This window comes from Mastigoproctus giganteus, chromosome 9 (assembly GCF_048544385.1).
Source record: "Mastigoproctus giganteus isolate SK-2022 chromosome 9, ASM4854438v1, whole genome shotgun sequence".
Taxonomy (NCBI): Eukaryota; Metazoa; Arthropoda; class Arachnida; order Uropygi; family Thelyphonidae; genus Mastigoproctus; species Mastigoproctus giganteus.
In genome coordinates, this window is record NC_143583.1 from 30024630 (window position 1) to 30050588 (window position 25959).

General features: G+C 39.5%; 1 protein-coding gene across 1 annotated transcript in view; it reads right to left on the bottom strand.

The window, feature by feature from the left end:
• sgg (glycogen synthase kinase 3 beta homolog shaggy) overlaps window positions 1–25959 on the bottom strand; it is a 299419-nt gene that overhangs the window by 167392 nt on the left and 106068 nt on the right. The window contains exon 3 of the mRNA XM_090381919.1: window positions 254–337. Within this exon, the coding sequence (XP_090238045.1) occupies window positions 254–337 (84 nt within the window). The remainder of the gene's footprint in view (window positions 1–253; window positions 338–25959) is intronic.

Consider the following 25959-nt stretch of genomic DNA (forward strand, 5'->3'; position numbering starts at 1 on the left):
GGGTGTGTTATATGCCTAATGACTCTGATGAGTACAACAAACAACAGTACAGAAAAATAGAGTGGACCAGTAATCAATGTTTTATAATGGGAAATTTTAAATTTCCAAATACTGTCTGGGACTGTCAAGCACCTCAATAGCTAAAGGATTGTTAATTTGCTCATCTGTAAAAGATGTAGAAATTACTAAGTCAAGATAAACAACTTACATTAAATGTAATTTAAAATGTTAATTTTCTATATGATCACATTACCTTTTCACCACTAGAATAAAAGAAATATTTCAGCTTCACTATGTTGCAGTGATCCAACTTTCTCATAATCTGTAGTTCTCGATTCTAAAGAAAGAAAGAGAAAGAAAAATTTATGTATTTTTTATATAAATCATCAGATATTATAATGAACAAAATTATGGCATATATGAAAGAAAAGGACTAATCCACGCTACTTAGAGAATAAAATCAGCTAATGAGGGAGTTTGCAAAGATGTTCATTTGAAGGGGAAATATAAACCTGTTGTAAACATTTTTTCCCCTTTCTTTTTTGAATATTTTATTTATACAGCCAAAGGGAATGTCTTTGTGTACTGTTTTTTGCGTTCCTATAACTGCTCAATCAGAACACTGAGTTCACACTGAATTTCTTCACTTGGGCACAAAGAGTGTAAAGAAATTCAGTGCGAACTCAGTGTTCTGATGAGTGTTTATGAGAACTAGAAGAACAGGTCTGAAACTAATTAAAATCACACCTAGTTCTCAATCATCCACCTCAACAACCGAACCTACTCTCAATCAGCAGACAACAAGAACAATCCAAAATGACAGAAATCAGAAATTCACAAGAGGCAACTACTGTCAGCAACTCTATTTTCAGGAAAATGGGAATTAATAGCCTGAAAATGGAAGTTTGTGCAATTTTGCACAGACCAGACAATAGGAAGCCCATGATGAGAGTCTTGTCAATCAATTTGGCCCTGAGGAAACAACGCAAGGACGTGGGGTAAAATTCTGAGCTAATTAAAAGTAGGGGCTTTTTTTTTTAAGCGATGAGATACACTTAAAGAGAGGGGGGGGGCAAGAATACATGCTGAGGCTACTGAAGCAGTATTAGATGGGACAGAAAATTTCAAGTCTGGGAGAATATGTAGACCAGCAAATTAACAGGAGCAACATGCAGAGGTGAAAGCAATTTTTGCACTACTTACATCCTTACACTGCTTATATTAGAATGTACAGCAGCCTGGAAAGCAAGGTGTTGGGGATTTCAGGAATTGCAGTAGACTCTCATGGAACAAGGAAATACATGGGCTGTGTTACATTTGCTAAGAGTAAAAACATTTGCAAGTATACTTGCATGTACACTAAAGCTAAGAGCATAGTAAACAAATTTGATGAATTTGAAGTACTGGTCAAGTTATCAAATGCAGACACTATGGGAATAACAGAGACATGGTTAAGAACAGATAAGATTGTGGGGGGGGGATATGTTCATAGTTAGGAAGCATAAAATCTAAGGTAGTGTATCCAATGAAGACGAGTTGTTAGTGCAATGTTCAGTCTGTTTCATGTGACATAAGCACTAAGAAAACAAAAATTAGACAAGAAGTGTGTTAGAGACCTATAAATTGTGATAAATAAAAAGAAAAGGGTCAAGATATCAAAGACAGATATTGTTGGGATATCACAGACACAGCGTCACACAGATATAAGGAATACAGAATTGGAATTTGGGGCATACAATGCATACAGAAAGGATAGACAGGACAGGAAGGAAGGAAAGAAGGATTATGCTGTTAGTTAAGAAACACAAAATCTAAGGAAGTGCATCCAGTTGATATAGATGGACAGTGCAATGTTGAATCAGTTTGGTGTGACATAAGCACTGGGAAGTAGGTAACATAAGAACAGGAATTCTGTGTGTTATCAGACAGTCTAAAACACTGATGGATCCAATATCTTTATATTACAGAAGATTTAGGAGAAGTCCAGTTGGCCTGCCTCCATAAAATCCACTCATGCACAACTTCTCGATGGTAAGCCCCATTACGTCACTTAGGTGGCACTCAACCATCCCTTTATCCATTGTAGCAACTTACCCTTAATGCCAGTTTGTACAGCAGTCTTTCATGTGCAACAGTATCAAAAGCTTTCCTGAAATCTAATTACATACCAAAATTATTTTTGACATTCAGTTCCTTTCTGAACACATCACAGTATCCAATCAAATTGGTCAGACAAGACCTCCCTTTAACAAACTCATGCTGTGTCTTAACTATTACTGCAGTCTTGTCTAGATGATCCTGCAATGCTTCTTTAACCAGTAATTCCATTATTTTCCCCTTAACAAAAGTTAAACTAACAGGTCTACAGTCACTTACTTGTGTCACCTTTGAAAACCCTTTGTGAATTGGTGATACATTTGCACACCTCCAGTCCATGAGGACCTCCCCTGAGTTCAAGGAAGCTCTCATAATTATGGCTATGAGTTTGCTTACTTCCTTTGCTACCTCCTTTAATATAACTGGATAGATCCCCATCCACCCCAGGTGCCTTCCGTATGTTTAACTTCAACAATTTCTCCTCCACTTTGCTCTCATTAATTACAAAATCATTTAGCTCCCTGTTAGCGTTTGATAAACTTCTGGCACTCCATTGAATAACTCCTCATGTGTGAATGTAGATGCAAAATACTCATTTAGTTTATCAGCTACTTGAGCATAATCATCAATAGTCAACCCATCTATGTTAAGTGGTCCAATCTGGTTCATTCCTTTCCTTCTAGAGTTTATATAAGTCAAGAACTCTTTGCTGTTTTTCTTTGCATCCTTTGCCAAAGATTTCTTGTAATCTGCTTTAGCCTGCCTAACCTCCTTTGTGACTTGATTACAGACTAGTTTATACCTGCCATAGGCTTCTGTGTTACCTGATACTTTATATACACGATAGGAGGGAGTATATGATGAGAGCCTTGTCGATCAATTCGGCCCTGGAGGGATTGTGCAAGGCTCAAGGGGTAGAATTTTTTTCAGCCTGGACTGTACTTGTTAACAGGAGAGATTGCTTCTACAGGGTGGGATACACTTAAATAGAAAGGGTGCAAGAATTTTTGCTGATGCTGTCGAGGCAGTGTTAGGTGGGTCGGAAAACTGCTAGTTGGGGGGGATACATGGACTAATAGATTAACAGTAGCCACTGGCAGAGGTGGAAGTGATTCTTGCACTGCTTCTATTCAAATGAGCAGAAGTCTGAAAAACAAGATGCAGGATATTTCAGAGACTGCTGGTAGTCATTGCGTTACAAGTAAACACATGGGTTGTGTTAGGGTAGCTAAGAATAGAAACAGGTGCATGTATACCTGCGTGTACACCAATGCTAGGAGTTTGGTAAATAAATTTGATGAATTTGAGGTATTGCTCAAAACATCAAAGGCAGATATTGTTGGGATATCAGAGACGTGGTGTCACACAGATATAAGTAATGCGGAACTGGAATTTGGGGAATACAATGTATATAGAAAGGATAGACAGGACAGGAGGGGAGGAGGGGTTATGCTATTAATTAAGAAACACATAAAGTCAAAGGAAGTGAAGCCAGTTGACATCGATGGACAGGGCAGTGTCGAGTCAGTTTGGTGTGACATAAGCATAGGGAAATCAAAATTGAGAGTAGGAGTGTGCTATAGGCCTAACGACTCTGATGAGTATAATAATATATTGTACAGGGAAATAGAGTGGGCCAGTAAATCAGAGAGTCTTATAATGGGGGATTTTAATTTCCCAGATATTGACTGGAATTTGTGGGTTGGTCACTCGCACACTAGCAAGGCTTTTGTGGATTTATTGGATGATTGTTTTCTACATCAGCATGTTCGTGAGGCAACATGAGGGAGCAATACTCTTGATCTGATTATCAGTAGTGATTCTTCATGCATTAAGAACCTGCAGATAAATGAACCACTAGGTGGCAGTGATCAAAGTGTGTTGAAGTGGGATTTACTCAAGGAGGTAACTACCATCAGAGGTAAAGGGAAGGGTTTTTGTTTTCGTAAAGGTGACTATGATGGTCTGAGACAGTATTTAAATTCTATACAGTGGGACCAACTGATGATGTTACCAACAGCAAACTCAAAATGGGAAGCATTCAAGGAACTAATCTTGGTGGCTACCAGGCTTTACATACCAACTAAGAAATATTGTTCAAGGTTTAGGCCTAAATGGTTGTCAGATGGACTAATGAGACATGTGGCAGAGAAGAAAAATGCATGGGATACATACAAATTAATGGGTGACATGGAAGCCTATGATAGATATAAGTTGGTCTGTAACCAAGTCACAAAGGAGATTAGGCAGGCAAAGGCAGACTACGAAAAATCCTTGGCAAAGGATGCAAAGAAAAACAGAAAGGAGTTCTTTACATACTTGAACTCGAGAAGGAAAGGGATGAATCAGATTGGTCCACTGGATATTGATGGTTCAACAGTTGAGGATACTGCTCAGGTGGCTAACAATCTAAACGAGTATTTTGCATCTACATTCACGCATGAGGAGTTATTCAGGAAGGAGAATGATGTAGGTAAAGTAAACATTGGCAGTGAGCTGGATGATTTTGTAATAACTGAGAGGAAAGTGGAGGAGAGATTGTTGAGGATAAACATAAAAAAGGCACCTGGGGTGGATGGGATCTATCCAGTTATATTAAAGGAGGCAGCAAAGGAAGTATGCAAACCCCTAGCCATAATTATGAGAGCTTCTTTGGACTCAGGGGAGGTACCCATAGACTGGAGATGTGCAAATGTAACCCCAATTCACAAAGGAGGATCAAAGGCTGACACAAGTAATTATAGACCTGTTAGTTTAACTTCTGTTCCAGGTAAATTAATGGAGGCACTGGTTAAAGAAGCACTGCAGGATCATCTAGACAAGAATTCAGTTATAGCTCAGACGCAGCATGGTTTTGTTAAGGGCAGGTCTTGCCTGACCAATTTGATTGGATACTATGATGTAGTCACAAAAGAACTGGATGCAGGGAATAACTTTGATATTATATATTTGGATCTTAGAAAGGCTTTTGATACTGTTGCACATGGAAGACGGCTGCACAAATTGGAGCAGTGTGGCATTGGAGGCAAATTGCTGCTATGGATAAGGGGATGGTTGAGTGGCAGAAGACAGAGAGTGGTAATCAATGGACACTGCTCAACGTGGACTAATGTTATTAGTGGAGTTCCTCAGGGTTCAGTGTTGGGTCCGTTGTTGTTTTCGGTGTTTATGAATGATATTGATGATGGGATATCAAGTTTAATGTCTAAGTTTGCAGATGATACAAAGGTTGGCAGGGTCGTTAAGGACACTACTGACGCTATGCTGCTGCAACAGGATCTGGAAAGGTTGAACAGATGGGCTGAGAGGTGGCAAATGAAGTTTAACATTGACAAATGTAAAGTACTACATATGGGTAACAGTAACCCCAGAGCAATGTATCAACTCTGCGGTACTACACTGACAGTGGTGGAGAATGAAAAGGACCTGGGGGTAATTGTGCAGGCAGATATGAAGTTCTCTGAGCAGTGCAGACGAGCTGCAAGAGTAGCTCATGGTGTCTTGTCAATGATATACAGGAATTTTTCTAGCAGGGATAAGGAGGTGATTATTCCCTTGTATAAGGCAATGGTTAGGCCACATCTTGAGTACTGTATACAGGTCTGGAGGCCTCATTTCAAGAAGGATGTAGAGCTGCTGGAACGGGTACAGAGAAGGGCAACAAGATTAGTAAATGGAACAAAGGGTTGCTCTTACGAAGAAAGGCTTAAGTTTTGCAAATTACAGAGTCTGGAGACTAGGCACCGGCGAGGTGATCTGATAGAGGTGTATAAGGCTTTGAATGGTTTGAGCATGCTCAATGCCAATGGGATTCTTCATCTTTCTCAGAATAATCACCTCAGAGGGCATAAATTCAAATTGAGGAAGGACGGATGTCGGATAGATGTGCGGAAATTTGCCTTTGGCCAGCGGGTGGTTGGTTGGTTGGTGGAACCGACTTCCATCACTTGTTGGTGAAGTTGATAGCCTAAACAAATTTAAAGCTCAACTGGACAGGTATTTCGAACGAACGGAGGGGTGAAATGGGAGAGGGGTTTTTTTTTTTTTTTTTTGGCTGATGCTGAATAAGCTTGCTTTCTTGCATCATATGCCTCTACTAATGCTAATGCTAATATGCATCCCATACATTTTTCTTCTCTGCCACAAGCCTCATTAATTCATCTGACATCCATTTAGGCCTAAACCTTGAACAGTATTTCTTAGGTGGAATGACAAGCCTAGTAGCCTCCAAAATTAAGTCCCTGAAAGCTTCCCATTTAGAATTCAACATTGGTAACATCATCAGTTAATCCCACTGTACAAAATTTAAAAACTGTCTGAGACCTCTGTAGTCACCTTTACGAAAGCAAAAGTCCTTCCCTTTAGCCTTGATGGTAGTTATATCTTTAAGTAATTCCCACATCAGTACATTATGATCACGGTCACCCAGTGATTCTTTTATCTGCAAATTCTTAATGCATGAATAATCACTGTTGATAATCAGATCAAGATTCTCCCTCTGGAATATTTCTAGTATAACAGGAATATCATTACTGGAGGAGGAAATCAACCATTTTGCCATTTTTCGGGTCATTTAAAGCAGAATGCATCTAACATCTCTCAATCATTCTAAAACTCCTTGGTAGTAAGCTAGAATAACAGTGACACCTCATGTAACAATTTTTGATAAACACCATCCGCTTGGTATCAAATAATGCAATCAGTGTTCCCTTTACATGTGATTTTGAATACCATGCCTTTTATGACCCTGGTCATAAAACTGTTTGTCAGGAAAGGAGGCAAGACTTATGTAACACCAACCAACCAAAACCATGTCCACTCCCTCCAATAATTCAATTCAATTCTTCTGTAAACTTATTCAAACTGCTTACCTCCACCAACACTAGGTGGAAGTTTATTCCAAAAAGTGATTAATCTTTGGCTGAATTCAAATTTTCATATCTGCAGTCATCCTTTTCTAATTTAAATTTATGTTCCCTTCTGTGTTTCATCTCAGAAAGAGAAATGCTATCAGCATTCAGTTTACTTACTTAACCATTCTCAAGCTTTATTCAGTTCAATTAGGTCACCCACAGATGTCTAGTTTACAGAGAATGCAACTGCAACCTCAATCTTTCTTGGTAAGAATATCCATTAGTGCAATAACTAAGATCAATATAGATCTTTTAGAAAGGATGTAGAGACAAACATGGATCTATCCATCTCTGCACCCATTCCAACAAATCTACGTTCTTCCTAAAATGAGATTTCCAAACCTGTATTTGGTATTCCAGATGTCGCCTAACCATTGCCTCATATAATGGGACAATCAATCACCTCTTTGTTCCTGCTGCCCAAGTTCCTGTGTATCATTGACACAATCCCATGAACTGTTCTATCAGCTTGCTTATACTGCAGAGGGAATTTCATATCACACAGTAAAATTATCACTAAATTTTTTTCATACTCCACCACTTTGAGTTTGGTACTGCCCAGTTGGTATGTTACCCTGGGATTACCATTACCAAAATCAGTTACTTACATTTATCACCGTTAAAACTCAATTGCACTTTACTTTACCTCTTTTGCAGCTTCTCTTAATATAACTGGAAAGATTACATAGATCCCTGGAGCTTTGTTCGTTTGCAGCTCAGCAATCTCTACAACCTTACTTTCTATTATTATAAACAATTTGACTGACTACTGCTCAACTCATCTCTAAAAACTTCATATGTGAATGAAGAGGCCGCCGTAGCCTAGTGGTCAGGCGCACGGGTGCATAAGTACACATGCCTTGAGTGAGCGGGGTTCAAGCCCATGACTACTGAATACAGTGCTGTTTCTTGTATTCTGTCTATCTTGTGAACTCCTCTGACCGTTTGGTCGTCCCGGAGTATAAACAGAAATTTATTTATTTATTATTAGATGCAAAATTCAGTTCATCAGCAATCTGTAAAAGATCATCAATATGGGATCATCAATTATCTCATATTAAATGGGATAAATTTTGCAAATCATAATTGGCAAAACACAATTTTGAATTTAAGAAGTTACTAAAATAATATTTTGTGATTTGAGCTTTTTTTAAAATCCTGAATTTAATACAATACCATTCAAGTAAAGGTGTTTCAAATGAAAGATGAATCACCTAAATTATGGTTCAAAAAAATACAGGTATATTTCTTTTCAAACTCAGTATAACCGAGATTAGTAGAGGCATTTGTTGCAAGAAAGCAAGCTTATGCAGCATCAGCCAAAAAAAAAAAAAAAACCACTCCCACTTCACCCCTCTGTTCGTTCAAAATACCTGTCCAGCTGAGACAAACTTATTTAGGCTATAAACCTCCCTACAAGGGATGGAAGTCTGTTCCACCAACCAACCACCCGCTGGCTAAAGGCAAATTTCCGCACGTCTATCCTACATCTGTCTTTCCTTAATTTGAATTTATGCCCTCTCAGGTGATTTTTCTGAGCTAGAGGAAGAATCCCATCAGCATTGAGCATGCTTAAACCATTCAAGGCTTTATACACCTCTATCAGATCCCCTCGCTGGTGCCTAGTCTCCAGACACTGTAATTTGCAAAATTTAAGCCTTTCTTCGTAAGAGTACCCCTTTGTTCCATTCACTAATCTTGTTGCCCTTCTCTGTACTCGTTCCAGCAGCTCTACATCCTTCTTGAAATGAGACCTCCAGACCTGTAAACAGTACTCTAGGTGTGGCCTGACCATTGCCTTATACAATGGAATAATCACCTCCTTATCCCTGCTGGAAAAATTCCTGTATATCATTGACAATACTCCATGAGCTACTCTTGCAGCCCGTCTGCACTGCTCAGAGAACTTCATATCTTCCTGCACAACCACCCCCAAGTCCCTTTCATTCTCTACCACTGTCAGTGTGGTACCACAGAGTTGATACGTTGCTCTGGGGTTGCTGTTTCCCATGTGTAGTACTTTACATTTGTCAATGTTAAACTTCATTTGCCACCTCTCAGCCCATCTGCTCAACCTTTCGAGATCCTGTTGCAGCAGCATAGTGTCAGTAGTGTCCTTGACAACCCTGCCAACCTTTGTATCGTCTGCAAACTTGGACATTAAGCTTGATATACCATCATCAATATCATTTATAAATAAAGAAAATAATAATGGACCCAACACTGAGCCCTGAGGGACTCCACTAATAACTTTAGTCCACGATGAGCAGTGTCCATTGATTACCACTCTCTGTCTTCTCCCCTTCAACCACCCCTTTATCCATAGCAGCAATTTGCCTCCAATGTCACACTGCTCCAATTTGTGTAGCAGTCTTCCATGTGCAACAGTATCAAAAGCCTTTCTAAGATCCAAGTATATAATATCAAAGTTATTCCCTGCATCCAGTTCTTTTGTGACTGCATCATAGTATCCAATCAAATTGGTCAGGCAAGACTTCCCCTTAACAAAACCATGCTGTGTCCGAGCTATAACTGAAGTCTTGTCTAAATGATCCTGCAGTGCTTCTTTAACCAGTGCCTCCATTAATTTTCCTGGAACAGAAGTTAAACTCACAGGTCTATAATTACTTGTGTCAGCCTTTGATCCTCCTTTGTGAATTGGGGTCACATTTGCACATTTCCAGTCTATGGGTACCTCCCCTGAGTCCAAGGAAGCTCTCATAATTATGGATAAGGGTTTGCTTACTTCCTTTGCTGCCTCCTTTAATATAACTGGATAGATCCCATCCACCCCGGGTGCCTTTCTTGGGTTTATCTTCAACAGTTTCTCCTCCACTTTACTCCCAGTTATTTCAAGATTCTGTAGCTTACTGCTAGAGTTGAATACACCTCTGGCATTCCCCTCGCTGAATAACTCCTCATGTGTGAATGTCGATGCAAAATATTCATTTAGTTTGTTAGCTACCTGAGCAGGATCATCAACAGTTGACCCATCAATATCAAGTGGACCAATCTGATTCATCCCCTTCCTTCTAGAGTTTACATAAGTAAAGAACTCTCTGCTGTTTTTCTTTGCATCCCTTGCCAAGGATTTCTCGTAATCTGCCTTCGCCTGCCTAACCTCCTTTGTAACTTGGTTGCATATCAACTTGCATCTATCATAGGCTTCTGTGTCATGTGTTAATTTGTAAGCATCCCATGCATTTTTCTTCTCTGCCATATGCCTCATTAGTTCATCTGACATCCATTTTTGCCTAAACCTTGAACAATATTTCTTAGTTGGTATGTAAAACCTAGTAGCTTCCAAGATAAGTTCTTTGAATGCTTCCCATTTTGAATTTGCTGTTGGTAACATCATCAGTTGGTCCCACTGTATAGAATTTAAATACTGTCTCAGTCCATCGTAGTCGCCTTTACGGAAGCAATAACTCTTCCCTTTACCCCTAATGGTAGTTACCTCTTTGAGTAAATCCCACTTCAGCACACTGTGATCACTGTGTGGTTCATTTATCTGCAGATTCTTAATGCAGGAAGAATCACTACTGATAATCAAATCAAGAGTATTACTCCCTCTAGTTGCCTCCCGAACATGCTGATATAGAAAACAATCATCCAATAAATCCACAAAAGCCCTGCTAGTGTGTGAGTAACCAGCCCCCAAATTCCAGTCAATATCTGGGAAATTAAAATCTCCCATTATAAGACTCTGATTTACTGGCCCACTATTTCCCTGTACAGTTTCTTATTATACTCATCAGAGTCATTAGGCCTATAGCACACTCCTACTCTCAATTTTGATCTCCCAATGCTTATGTCACACCAAACTGACTCGACACTGCACTGTCCAGCGATGTCAACTGGCTTCACTTCCTTGGTTTTTATGTGTTTCTTAACTAATAGCATAACCCCTCCCCCCTTCCTATCCTGTCTATCCTTTCTGTAGACGTTGTACTCCCCAAATTGCAGTTCTGCATCCCCCACATCTGTGTGAGATGAATAATAATAATAATAATAATAATACTATTTCGTAAGGTTTGATAGGTTCTGTCAAGTACATATTTGTTGACATCTCAGATTATCGAAGACTTGAAAAGCATGCACCAGAATGCTGCAATATTTGAATATTTTTCAACTTTTTAAAAAATGTTTCCATTACATCTGGTTATTTCTTGTTACTGTATGGATATTTTCTGCATTTCTACTGTATGGATATTTCCTCGTGGATATTTTCTGCTCACAAGCCTAAGTGGAACTTTATTTATTGATTTGAAATCTTTGTTCTTTAACTTTTCATTGGAAATTAGTAGTGTAGTATTCGTTTGTGATTTCCTAATTAATTTGGTGCATTTGTTCTTTACTTGGTCCTTGTAGTTGCTTAAAAAACCAGTCAACTTCAACTAACAACATTGTGCTGTATTGAGAAAAGAACATTTGAATTTTGCCAACATTGTTCTAGTATTGAGATTTAGATAAAGCAGATACTGGAAGCTTCTAAGTAGCTTTGTAGTAGTATCAGAAGAGGCTTATAAATTGTAATTTATAGCACTACATACATGTAGTGCTATAAATTCTTTTATAGCACTACATGTATCTAGTGCTATAAAAGAATTAATTTAATTTAACTTTATCACATAGTCTGTAATGTACAACATTAAAATTCATAAAACTTTATTATCAGTGATCTGGCATAGATATAGTATCGCCTATAAGTTGCTCAAGGGATCAAATCACATAGCTCGGCAATAGATAGTTAAATGTATTACCTATTATAAATATTTAGAATTTACAAACATAACATTACAGTATAATACATATATGTAACTCAAACTTCATTAGGAGATACGAAATACATATACTGTAAGCTCTATATTGCAATATATATATATATATATATATACACACCGATGAGCCAAAACATTATGACCAGCGAGTCGTTGTGCATGTCGAAGCAACTGCAGGTGAACAATGCTGTGTGCACGGGTCAGAACACGGTATAAAATACGCCCGATACTGAGCTCCATTAACCAGTGTTACTCTTGTTCTTCAGATGGGAAAGGCAGTGGACTTAGCGAGTTTGACAAAGGCCAAATTGTAATGGCCAGACGACTAGGTCAGAGAAAATCCGAAACGGCACAGCTGGTGGGGTGCTCATGGTCAGCCTTGGTTAGTACCTAACGAAAGTGGTCCGAGGAGGGAAAACCCACGAACTGCTAGCAAGGTGTTGGACGACCACAGCTCATTGATTCTTGAGGTGTGTGAAGGCTCTCCCGGATGGTGTGGCAACAGAACGGCGACTGTGGCGCAAATCGATGGTAACTGGAATGCTAGTGATGGGAGAAATGTGTCAAAACACATAGTACATCGAACCCTGCTGAAAATGGGGCTACACAGTCACATGCCGCTCTGAGTGCCCATGCTAACCACGGTTCACCGGTGATAGCGCCTACAATGGGCACGCGAGCATCGAAACTAGACTTCAGTGATTGGAAGAAGGTCGTTTGGTCTGATGAATCACGTTTCCTGTTGCACCATGTGGATGGCTGGGTACGTATACGTCATTTACTGGGGAAGTGATGGCGCCTGAATGCACCATGGGATGAAAAGAACCTGATGGCAGTGGTGTCATGCTTTGGGCAATGTTCTGCTGGATCCAGTCATCCATGTGCCGGGCACTCTGATGTCTACCACCTACCTAAACGTCATTGCTGACCAGGTATACCCTTTCATGGCAAGGGTCTTCCCCTCTGGCGGTGCCATCTTTCAGCAGGATAATGCGCCAGGCCACACCACTCGGAGTGTTCGATACTGGTTTGCAGAACATGAGGAAGACTTCCAGGTATTGCACTGGCCTCCAAATTCCCCAGACATCAATCCCATCGAGCATCTGTGGTTGGAACAGCAACTCCAATCTGCAGCATCTCAACCACAGACCTTACAGGAGTTAAAAGGACCTGCTGGTTATGTGTTGGTAACAGATACCAAAGACACATTTAGAAATCTTGTAGCGTCCATGCCTCGCCGGGTACGAGCTGTTTTGGCTGCACGTGGAGGACCAACATCATATTAAGTAGGTGGTCATAATGTTTTGGCTCATCAGTGTATATTCAATAACATAAACTTCATAGCATAACTGGTGCAAAGTGTTATTACTGCATTAGGATATAAGTTTAGTGTAGTATTTTTAATTATATTGAATTTGAACTGAAATCATGCCTCAGACCAGAGCAGCAAAGCAAAAGACTGAAGATATTAGTAGGAGTGAGGTGGATTGGAGGAGAATTGAGAGGAGTGGTCATCCTCTGAATCACAGCCTTAAGAAATGTACTGCTTGTTCAATGTTTGCAGACTAGTAGGAACAAGGTATATTGCCAAGGGGAATGTCTTTGAGTGTGCTCAGTGTAAAGACTGTGAGGATGTTAGGCCCCAAGTCAGCATTATTATAGGCCTTTATGAGAGCATGAAGAGCAGGATGAATGCCCTCAAAGGATATAAACCGGGGATCCCATCAAGCTCACACTGCCCACATCAACACCACAGCGAGCACCTTTTTTTTTTTTTTTTTATGAAAACCCCAAACACGAAAGGTATCAAAACCTATAGTACTTAGTACCGTGCATGGATTGAAGGAGAAGTATGGGGGGAGGGGGATGCCGGAAACTTTGCTCTAGAGACTAAATATGGGTTTCACCACTTCAAGCCTCCAATAAGCAAAGTGGTGGTATTTCATCGGTTGATGAAAGTCATCTACCACCTTAAAATCTGAACATCAGGTAACACAGTGGTAATCCACAAGGCAGAATGCAGTGGTCGGTAACTACTGTCAGAGAAACGAGAAATATATTGTGCTAAAAGAATAGGTAAAATAGGACCAAGATATGTCTGCCAGGGGCAAAAGTTGAAGTTGTAGAACAAATAACACCTTTTAAATGCACAAAGGTGATATTGTTGTACTACCAGTTGGCACGAATTTGTAGTATTACTTAACAAGTACAGGGCAGCTGAGTGGTCAGGATTGGGTGTGCAGTAGCACACGCTCTTTGAGTAGACCAGGGTTCAAGCCCCTGACTGCTAAATACAGTCGATCTGCCAACCTGCACTGGACCAGCATGGTAGATTATGGTCCATTTCCCTCAGCATGAATTGTTGAGGAGTCTTCCATCCTGCAGTGGGTTGATAATGGCTGCAGTTAACTTTAACAAGGCATTTTAGATTGGAAAAAAAAAAAAAAAAAAAAAAAAACCGACTTGAGTTAGGGTTAAAATTTGAAAGCATCTGCAATTCAGTCCAGACACAATAGGAGGGAATATATGATGAGAGCCTTGTCAATCAATTCAACCCTGGAGAGATTGTGCAAGGCTCATGGGAATATAATTTTTATCAGCATGGTCTGTGCTGGTTAACAAGAGACTGCTACTAAATTTAGTAATCAATGATGCAGAAAATTTCACTTTCAAAATTGTTCAATTTTTTGATATTGTGCAAGAGTTACACTTTCTTTCCTTCCTTCCTTCCTTCCTTCCTTCTCATACAGATAGGAAAAAGTAACGGAAAATATTCCAAAATTCACATTAAAATCCGTAGCGATATTGCATTGGGAACATAGAATAAAAGCAGTTCTGCATTAAGATTTCAACTTATGACATATTGTTACAGTTAATATCTGACCAAAGTAGAGACAGCTCTGGAGAGATTTTTTTTCAGGGATGGGACACACTTAAATAGAAAGGATGCAAGAATATCTGCTGATGCTATTGAGGCAGTGTTAGGTGGGTCGGAAAATTGCAGGCGTGGAGAGATTCACAGACTAATACATTAACAGCAGCTGCAGGTAGAGGTGAGAGTGATTCTTGCACTGCTTCTATTCAGATGAACAACAGCCTGGAAAGCAAGGGGCTAGGGATTTCAAGTATTCCTGGGAGTCATCATGTTACAAGTAAATACATGGGCTTGTTAGGATAATTAAGAGTAAGAACACATCCATGTATGGTTTCTGCTGTCAGTTAAGAAACACAAAATATAAGGCAGTGCATTCAATTGACATAGGTGACCAGTGCAATGTGAGTCAGTTTGGTTGTTTGTAATTTGGTTTTTAGGAGCATTAGCAACTAAGGCCATATTGCTCCGGGATATGCGGTGGTCATTCCCTGACCTTTTCGCATTCTCCGTATTTGGTGGTGACGGGCTCGAACCCCGGTCTAATCAAGAAGCGTGTGCTACGCACTGCTGCTGCTCCTTCCCACCTGGCTACGGAGGCGCCGAGTCAGTTTGGCATGACATAAGTGCTGGGAAACCAAAAATAAGATTAGAAGCGTGTTATAGGTCTAATGACTCCGAAAAGTACAATGAACAACTGTACAGAGAAAGAGTGGGCATGCAAATCAGAATTTCTTATAATGGTGGATTTTATCTTTCCAGATATTGACTGGAACTTGTCAGTTGGTTACTCACTCCCTGGCAAGGCTTCAGTGGATTTATTGGATGACTATTTTCTACAGCAGCATGTTCGGAAGCAACCAGAGGGAGTAATATTCTGGATTTGATTATCAGCAGTGGTTATTCATGCATTAAGAATATACAGATAAAGGAACCACTAGGTGGCAGTGGCTCCTAGTTAAGTAAATCCCACATCAGTGTACTGATGTGGGATTTACTTAACCCAAAGGTTGCGGGTTCGATTACCTGCCTCGGGTTTGGATCTCTTTTTTTTTTTTTTTTTTTTTTTAGGAACATTAACAACTGAGGCCATATTGCTCCGGGATATGTGGTGGTCATTGCCTGACCTTTCCGCATCCTCCGTATTTGGTGGTGACGGGCTCAAACCCCGGTCTAATTAAGAAGCGTGTGCTACACACTGCTGCTCCTTCCCACCTGGCTACGGAGGCGGCAAGGCTTGGATCAAAGTATTACAAAAACCTTGAGAGGTGCATTATAGAACAGAAGTCTATGCACCAATAACTAACAAAAAAAAAAAACCTTAAAGATGTAACTATCATCAGGGGTAAAGTGATGGGTTTTTGCTTTCGTAAAGGCAACTACAGTGATCTCGGAGATTTTTTAGGTTCTGTACAGTGGGACCAACTGGTGATGTTACCAACAGCAAATTCTAAATGGGAAACATTCAAGGAAGTAATCTTGGAAGCTACTAGGCTTTTTGTTCCTACTAAGAAATACTGTTCTGGGTTTAGGCGCAAATGGATGTCAGGTGAACTAATGAGACTTCTGGCAGAGAAGAAAAATGCATGGATGCATATAAATTATCAGGTGGCACAGGAGCTTATGTAGCTTATTGTAGATATAAGCTACCATAAGCTAGTCTGCAATTAAGTCACAAAGAAGGTAAGACACGTGAAGGCAGATTGTGAGAAATCTTTGGAAAAGGATTCAAAGAAAAACAGCAAAGACTTCTTCACTTATATAAACTCTAAAAGGAAGGGGATGAATCAGATTGGTCCACTTGATATCAATGGTATGAATGCAGATGAACATTCTCAGATTGCTGCCAAATTAAATGAGTATTTTGCATCTACATTCACACACGAGGAGTTATTCAAGGAGAATGTCAAACGTTTATAAAACTCTAACAGGGAGTTAAATGATTTTGTAATAATTGAGATTAAAGTGGAGAAAGAAATTGTGGAAGTTAAAAACATAAGAAAGGCCCCTGGGGTGAATGAGATCTATCCAGTTATATTAAAGGTAGCAGCAAAGGAAGTAAGCAAACCCTTAGAAATAATTATGAGAGCATCCCTGGACACAGGAGAAGTCCCTACGGACTGGAGATGTGCAAATGTTTCTCCAATTCACAAAGGAGGATCAACCCCAGGGGCTCACATCTGGTGAGTATGGGCTTGGCACACCCATGGTCCTGAGCTGGATATCATCATTCTTCTCTTTCCTGGTGATTCCCTTCTACTTCCAACTCTTGTTCTCTCTCTCTCTCTCTCTCTCTCTCTCTCTCTCTCTCTCTCTCTCTCTCTCTCTCTCTCTCTCAGGGTAAATCAGGTTTATTATTATTAGCCATATGATGCAAGGAAGCCTGGGGCATATGCCCCAGGCTTCCTTGCATCATATGGCTAATAATAATAATAAAATGGTGACACGAGAAATAATGGATCTGTTAATTAGACTTCTGTTCCAGGGAAAGTAATGAAGTCACTGGTTAAAGAAGCATTGCAGGATCATCTAGACAAAATTGAAGTAATAATTCGGACACATCGTAGGTTTGTTAAAGGGAAGTCTTGTCTGACCAATTTGATTGTATACTATGATGTGCTCACAAAGGAACTGGATGCAAAAAAATAATTTTAATATCATATACTTGGATTTCAGTAAAGCTTTTGATACTGTCGCACATGGAAGACTACTGTACAAAATTGGAGCAGTATGGCATTAAGGGCAAGTTGCTACAATGGATAAAAGGATGGTGAGTGGGAGACAGCAGAGAGTGGTAATCAATGAACACTGTTCTTCGTGGACTAATGTTATCAGTGGTGTCCCCAAGGGTTTGGTGTTGGGCCCATTGTTCTTTTGTGTATTTATCAATGATATTGATGAAGGTATAACACACTTAATGTCAAAGTTTGCTGATGATACAAAGGTTGGCTGTTTTGTTAATGTAAAGACAGCATGCTACTGCAACAGGATCTAGAAAAGTTAGGCAGATGGGTTGAGAAGTGGCAACTGAAGTTTAATATTGACAAATTCAAAGTACTGCATATGGGTAGCAGTAACCCAAGAGGAATGTATCAACTGTGTGGTACTACACTCAGGCTCATTGAGGTGGAAAATGAAAAAGAACTGGGCAATTGTGCAATCAGAGATGAAATTCTCAGAGCAGTGCAGATGGACTGCCAGAGCAGGTCATGGAGTTTTGTCAATAATATATAGGAATTTTTCTAGCAGAGACAAGGAGGCGATTATACCTTTGTATAAGGCAATGGTCAGGCCACGCCTAGAGTACTGCATACAGGTATGGAGGCCTCATTTTAGGAAGGATGTAGAGTTGCTAGAACGAGTACACAGAAGGGTGACAAGATTGGTGAGAGGAACAAAGAGGTTCTCTTACCAAGAGAGGCTTAAGTTCTGCAAGCTGCAGCATCTGGAGACCGACTGAGGGGTAGAAGGCCTTGAATGTCTTGAGCAGGCTCAATGCTGATGGGATTCTGCTTGCTCAGATTAAGGACCTGAGGCGGCATAGATTCAAATTGAGGAAAGACAGTTATAGAATAGATGTGTGGGAGTTTGCCTTTAGCCAGTGGACAGTTTATTGCTGAAACGGAATTCCATCTGTTGTGGAAGTTGATAGCTTAAATAAATTTAAGGTTGAACTAGAGAAATATTTGAAGTGACTGGATGGGTGAAAGATACCTTTCGGAGCTTGTTAGCTCACTCATCTTTGGGTGGGCAGGTGCCATGATAATGCAGACATGCCATCACGGTTGCAAAGTTAATTCCACAATATGAGAGGTGCCATATGGTTAAGATAATATAATATTTTGAAGACTAAATGCACAAGGCATATGTTATGGGTTGAAATTAACTATATAATATCGGTGCAAATAACCTGCCCGCCCATCGATGAGTAAGCCAACAATCTCCAAAATGCGTCCGAGTGGTGGTGCACACTGATAATAAATAATAGTAGTCTCCTATACTGGAGAAACGTTATTTATTTGAAATAGTGCAATACCTGGTATCTCGTTGTGAAGGTAGCCACAATATGAGATAAAATGAAATGATGCCATTATACTACTTATGTAGTTAAATTTATGGGTAAACTATGATGTATTTACACAGGTATTATATAGTTAATTTCAGCCCATAACATATTATACCTTGTGCATTTAGTCTACAAAATAACTAAGCTATTTATCTCTCTAAAAGGTGAATTTTATAATGGAAATTGTATTGGTTTTGTATAGATTAGTGAATACTGTGTTTTCCAGTGTATACCACAAGCCTTTTATTTAAAAAAAAAAAAAAAAAGTGGCCCCAAAATTGTGGTGTCTTATACACCAGCATAAACATTAAAACATGATAAAGTTAAAAAAAGGAAAAAAATTTTAAAAAATGCTGATGGTGCCATATTTATTTATTCCCCTTCTGCAGAAAATATTTAAAATGATAACTGATAATTATAAACATTTAAAAAAACAAGAATGCTAATTTTAATTTAATTTACACTGTAAAAGCTGTTTTAATGGTGGTGTGGTGCTGGAGTTGTAAGAGAATATTTTACCATCAAGATATCAGGACAACCTTCAGGAACTGGTGTTCTTTCCGATCGCTGCCTCTTGAAACTTATGGTATAAAAACTGTGCAAAGTGGTTTACTTTTGACACTTTCTCTGAAGGTTCCTGAAATAACTCAACACTTGATTTTCAAATTTGCAGGTCATCAATTCAGTGGTTTCAATATCTGGGTTTTTTCTTACTGTCCTCTTCACAATGTCCTATGCAGCAAACATGTCCATAATTAATTTATAGTGAAAGCTAAATTTATACAGTACTCACCTCTCATTCGTCCAGTACTCAGAGGCGAGTACTGGACGAATTAAGCTTTCACTATAAATTGAATATGAGAAAATACACAGTACTTTAAGACCTAAAAGCTTCTAAATGGCAAACATCCTAAATTTCTTGAGTTGTTGCTACATGGTTATCCTCTTGTGTTACTCATCTCCACTGTTATGCTCACCCATCTACTCTAATTCCGGGAGCTCCTCTGTTGTCAACTCCTTTCAATGGTCCTCAATTAACTCTTCTACATCAATCATGAGCATGTCTCATGAAGTCTCTTCAAAGCACTTGGCAAGCATCTTTGTGTAAATTATTTTAAAGTTGGCAATCACTTGCTGATCCATCGGCGGAAGCAGAGGGATGGTATTGGGTGGGAGAAATTTGATAATAAGTAAGTCAAATTGCTCCTCCAGAGATCGGCCAAGTTCAAGATCATGGCCTGGAGCATTATCCAAAATTAAAGCGCCTTTAAAGGAAGTTTGTTCTTTTCTAAGTAACCTTTGACTGAAGGAACAAAACACTTCAAATATCCATTAATTGAAGAGATTTCTTGTAACCCAGGCCTTCTTGTTACAACACCAGAAGACACTCAACCTGCTTTTGATGAACTTTTGTTGTTTAAGAACTTTTGGAGTTTGAGTGATAAACCAACAGAGGCATTGGATTCCAATAGCAGAGTAAGCCTATCCTTCATGGGCTTACGCCCAGGCATTCCTTTCCAAAAAGGCCCATTCTGTCTGTATTAACGATTTGTTGAGGAAGGTAACCTTCCTTCTCAATGAGCTCTTGAAACTTCACCGTAAAAGTTTTCAGCTGTTTCCTGATCAGCACTGCAAGCCTCTCACACTTTTAATATTGGACATTTTTCTAAATCAGTCAAACCAACCTTTGCTGGCTTTAAAGTCCCCATATCATGTATCACTAGTTGAAGTTGTTTCAGCCTTCAAAAGTCCTCAAAAATCTGCTTTGCATGTTTGCAAATGTATTGTCCAGGAACTGTATCACCCTTCATTTATTTTTATTTTATCCGCAGCAACAAAAGCCTTTTCATTTCTACAATCAGTTCTTTGGACTGTGTTAGATTCATCACTTTCACTTTTTTAAGGTTTTATTTTTGTTTCACTGTGGTAGAAATGGTTGACTAGGAAAAACCATATTCACACACCAATGAACTAATTTTAGCACCATCATGTTTCTTCATTATTTCTTGTTTAATTTTAATTGAAATTTTCTTCTTACTGTACTCATTAGGGAACACAATCAGTTTACACAATGTTGTAAGTTCAAGAATCCAATACTTGGCTGAGAGAAAGGATCATGTAGTCCAGTCAGAAATAATCGAGAGCCATTATGAAGTGAAATAAATAGGCACCATAGTTAATGTAATCGGCACTTTATAGAGTCAAAATTCAAAAAAATAACTCAAATCATTAAAATGCACTACACTTTCACCATTTAGTGCTATTTTTTGTTATAAGAATCAATTTTGAATGCATTTGTGATATTTTTCACAAGCACATTTCTGAAAGTCACTACCATAAAACAAAATCAATTTGCAGTTTCCGTTTTATTGGGTTTTTCTGTTAGTACAATGTGTTATAAATTAGTAGGAAACTTGATCTTATTGCATTTGCGATAACCGATAACGGGAATTCTGTGGGTTTTTCGTTAATATGGCGCAATGTGTTTCCCCTTCACCGAAATCATATAAAACAAATAAATCAATTTTCAGAATCTTCTCTTCAATCCTATTTTTTAAGCTTCATTTAATAGAATTAAAATTAAAAGAGAATTAAAATTCAATTCACAAATGCGATCACAAGGTCACGTGCTAACTACATATCGTATAGTGAAAGGAATTTTATTATGGAGAGCCCATCGTAAAGTGATTTTCATTGTAATTTGATTGTACTGTTAAAGGTTTAGGCCTAAATGGATGTCAGATGAACTAATGAGACTCACGGCAGAGAAGAAAATTGCGTGGGATGCATAAAAATTATCAGTTGACACAGAAGCCTATAGCAGATACAAGCTACTCTGTAATATAATAAAGTCACAAAAGAGGTTAGAAAAGCAAAGACAGATGATGAGAAATCTTTGGCACAGGTTGCAAAGAAAAAAAGGAAAAAATTCTTTACCTAGGTAAATTCTATAAGGAAGGGGATGAATCAGATTGATCCACTTGATATCGATGGTTCGACTGTTGATGATCCTGCTCAGATAGCAAACAAACTAAATAAGTATTTTACATCTACATTCGCACATGAGGAATTTGAAGGGAAGTGGAGGCCAGAAGTTTATCAAAATCTAACAGGAAGCTAAATGATTTTGTAATAATTAAGAGCAAAGTGGAGGTGAACTTGTAGTTAAACATAAGAAAGGCAATTGGGGTGAATGGGATCTAACCAATTCATGATTAGGCTTTGATAATTATGACCACCTTGGTCATAATTATGAAAGCATTCTTCGATCCAGGGGAGGTACACATGGACTGCAGTTGTGTAAATGTATCCCCAATTCACAAAAGGGGATCAAAGAGTGAAACGAATAATTACAGACCTGTTAATTAAATTCTGTTCCAGGAAAATAATGGAGTCACTTAGCATTAGCATAGGCACATGATGCAGAAAGCAAGCTTATATAGCATCAGCCAAAAAAAAAAAAAAAAAAAAACCCCACCCTTATTTCACCCATCCACTCGCTCCAAATGTTTGTCAAGTTCTGCCTTGAATCTATTTAAGCTATCACCTTCTACAACGACAGATGGAAGTTTGTTCCAGCAATTAACCACCCGCTGGCTAAAAGCAAACATCCGCACATCTATCCTAATACCGTCTTTTCTCAAATTGCCCTCTCAGGTGATTATTCTGAGCAAGGGGAGGAATCCCATCAGCACTGAGCATGCTCAAACCATTCAAGACTTTATACACCTCAATCAGATCACCTTGCAGGTGCCTAGTCTCCAGACACTGTAATTTGCAAAACTTAAGCCTTTCTTCGTAAGAGCAACCCTTTGTTCCATTCACTAATCTTGTTGTCCTTTTCTGTACTCGTTCCAACAGCTCTACATCCTTCTTAAAATGAGGCCTCCAGACCTGTATACAGTACTCAAGGTGTGGCCTGACCATTGCCTTACACAAGGGGATAATCACCTCCTTATCTCTGCTGGAAAAATTCCTGTATATCATTGACAAGACACCATGAGCAACTCTTGCAGACCGTCTGCACTGCTCAGAAAAGTTCATTCAAAGCTATTGGCTGAGAGAAAAAATCATGTAGTCCAGTCAGAAATAATCAAAAGCCATTATGAAGTGAAATAAATAGGCACCATAGTTAATGTAATCGGCACTTTATAGAGTCAAAATTCTTAAAATGAGGCTTCCAGACCTGTATACAGTACTCAAGGTGTGGCCTGACCATTGCCTTACACAAGGGGATAATCACCTCCTTATCTCTGCTAGAAAAATTCCTGTATATCATTGACAAGACACCATGAGCAACTCTTGCAGACCATCTGCCTGCTCAATTACCCCCAGGTTCTTTTCATTCTCTACCACTGTCAGCGTGGTACCAGAGTTGATATGGTACTCTGGGATTACTGCTACCCATATGTAGTACTTTACATTTGTCAATGTTAAATTTCATTTGCCACTTCTCAGCCCATCTGCTCAACTTTTCTAGATCCTGTTGCAGCAGTATACTGTCGTTAGTGTCATTAACAACCCTGCCAACCTTCGTATCGTCTGCAAACTTGCACATTAAGCCTGATATACCATCATCAATATCATTTATAAATACAGAAAACAACATTGGACCAAACACTGAACCCTGAGGGACTCCACTAATAACACTAGTCCATGAAGAGCAGTGTCCACTGATTACCACTCTGTCTTCTCCCACTCAACCATCCCTTTATCCATAGCAGCAATTTGCCTCCAGTACCACACTGCTCCAATTTGAGCAGCAGTCTTCCATGTGCAACAGTATCAAAGGCTTTTCTAAGATCCAAATATATGATATTAAAGTTATTCTTTGCATCCAGTTCCTTTGTGACTACATCGTAATATCCAATCAAATTAATCGGACAAGATTTCCATTAACAAACCCATGTTGTGTCCGAGTTATAACTGAAGTCTTGTCTAGATGATCCTGCAATGCTTCTTTAACCAGTGCCTCCATTAATTTCCCTGGAACACAGAAGTTAAACTAACAGGTCTGTAATTACCTGTCTCCCTTTGATCCTCCTTTGTGGATTGGGGTCACATTTGGTGAACATGTGCTCGAAGGTGCTTCAGAAATTTATCAGTTTTAAATGGTTTTGTAAAGCTATTCAATGGTGATTTTTCGTCTGCCAGGGACTAAACTCACAGAGGATCTCTAGATCTGGACACGCTGCATCAGGTCGTCAGATTCAAGGTAATTTTTATAATTTTTATTGTTGTTTCCACCTCTGACAAAGAAAGGCACTCTCACCAGCTTCAGTTGCGGACAAGGTCAGCGCAACCCCTCGTTGATTGTCTCCTGCTCCTGCCAATGCTAGCCGCCCCAGGGCACACTTTCGAAGTTGTTGTTGTTGTTATTTGGTTTTTAGGAGCATTAGCAACTAATGCCATCTTGCTCCGGGATATGCGGTGGTCATTCCCTGACCTTTCCGCATCCTCCGTATTTGGTGGTGACGGGCTCGAACCCCGGTCTAATCAAGAAGCATGTGCTATGCACTGCTGCTCCTTCCCACCTGGCTACGGAGGCGCCCACTTTCGAAGTGACCTTCCTTTAGTTCACTCAGTTTAACGTAAAAAGGCGGAAGGTATTTTAATCTTTCACCGACCCTGTTAAGCTCGCTTTGACATTACATTTCAGTTTATTCAGCATGGGCAAAAATTTGGTGTGTACTGGATGTCTCAAGCAAGCAGATTTTCTATTTGTATGTTCTTCCTGTAAGCAGGTGTCTCTGCGGACCTTGTAGCCCATATTCGGATGTCAAAAAGCTCACAAAGAAAATTAAACTTGTATGGAAATGTGATGTCTGCAAAACAATCAATAATGACAGCAACAAAGTTGACACAGTGCTCCCACCTTTTACAGAAAACATTTGGAACAGACTGATCCCATTGGTTATGATGAGCTGAGAATCATTGTGAACCCAATTCAAGTCGCCATTACGGAATTGGTATCCGGACTAGATCAGTTAAAAGATGCTCACTTGCATCTGACAGAGAATGCAGTCGCAAAACTCGAACATCAGCATAAAATGATTACGGATAGTAATTCCACCGTCATGGAAGCGTTCATCAGCAGTACCGAAATTGTGATGTCAAGAGTTAACTTTATGGAAAACGAGCTAAGGAACCTCCAGGAGACCTCATCCAAGGTCACTTTGAAAATGGAATTCGTCTTCAGTATGATGAAAGCGAACCTCGCAGAACTGCATGATAACGTCACATTTCTGCACCGATGTAACAAGGACATCAAGCTTATTCTTCTAGACATCTACAATAAAATCGAGCTGAATAAGTCCAAGGATTCTAGAGAGCTTGCCAACCTTCTCAATGCGCAGGACCTTATTAAGATTTATAAAAATTATGAAAAGACCAATATTGTGTTGATTTGTCCTGAGTGTAAAACGAAATCTAGTCACATTCCTTCCGCTACAAATCCCAGAAGAAGCGACTCCGCTGAGGCCTCGATCAACATCCCTTATCAGGCCAAATCCACTGGTCTCCAACAGCCCCCCTTCAGAAGGCAAGAACGAACAGTGTTCTTCCCAAGGAAAAAATCATTCTCGATCACAGGAAAAGACAACTGACGAATATCATTCCCCACTCAGGATCACTACCAAGCCATTCAAGGAACAAACATTAGGAGCGAATAAGAGTTTTCAACGCATTGAACGATTTCCCCCTCCTGGAGAACCAGCGTCTGAATTCCAAACCTCCTTCTACTCACATAAATCACAGAAGGACAGCACCATCACCCATTCTCTACCGTCTCGGGTACAAAACTATTCCGTCCAAGATTCAAAAGTAAGCCGATGTGCTACATTTGCAGATGTCCTTAAATCTAATCATTCAACTGTCCGGACACCTTGGAAGAATGCCCCCAGCAGGCTGCACGCACTGGAGGAAGAGGAGCAACTAATTCCTGGCATGCAAAGTCTACAATCTGAGGCACCGGAGCTTCTCTATCAACCAAATCGCACCCGGAAATTTTTGCACCACAGCAAATCATCCAGAAATTATTCATCTCGCCCCCACATCGAAGAAACAACCAAACCAAGACACCCAAAATTTCCTAAGTAGATGACACCGTCCAAAGGGAAGCAGAAATCCACAAAAAAAACAAGTAACTGCACCACAAAAACCAAATTACAACATGAAGCCCACAGTCGGAACTGCTAACTCAACGAAAATACATGCGATTCTTCACATGAA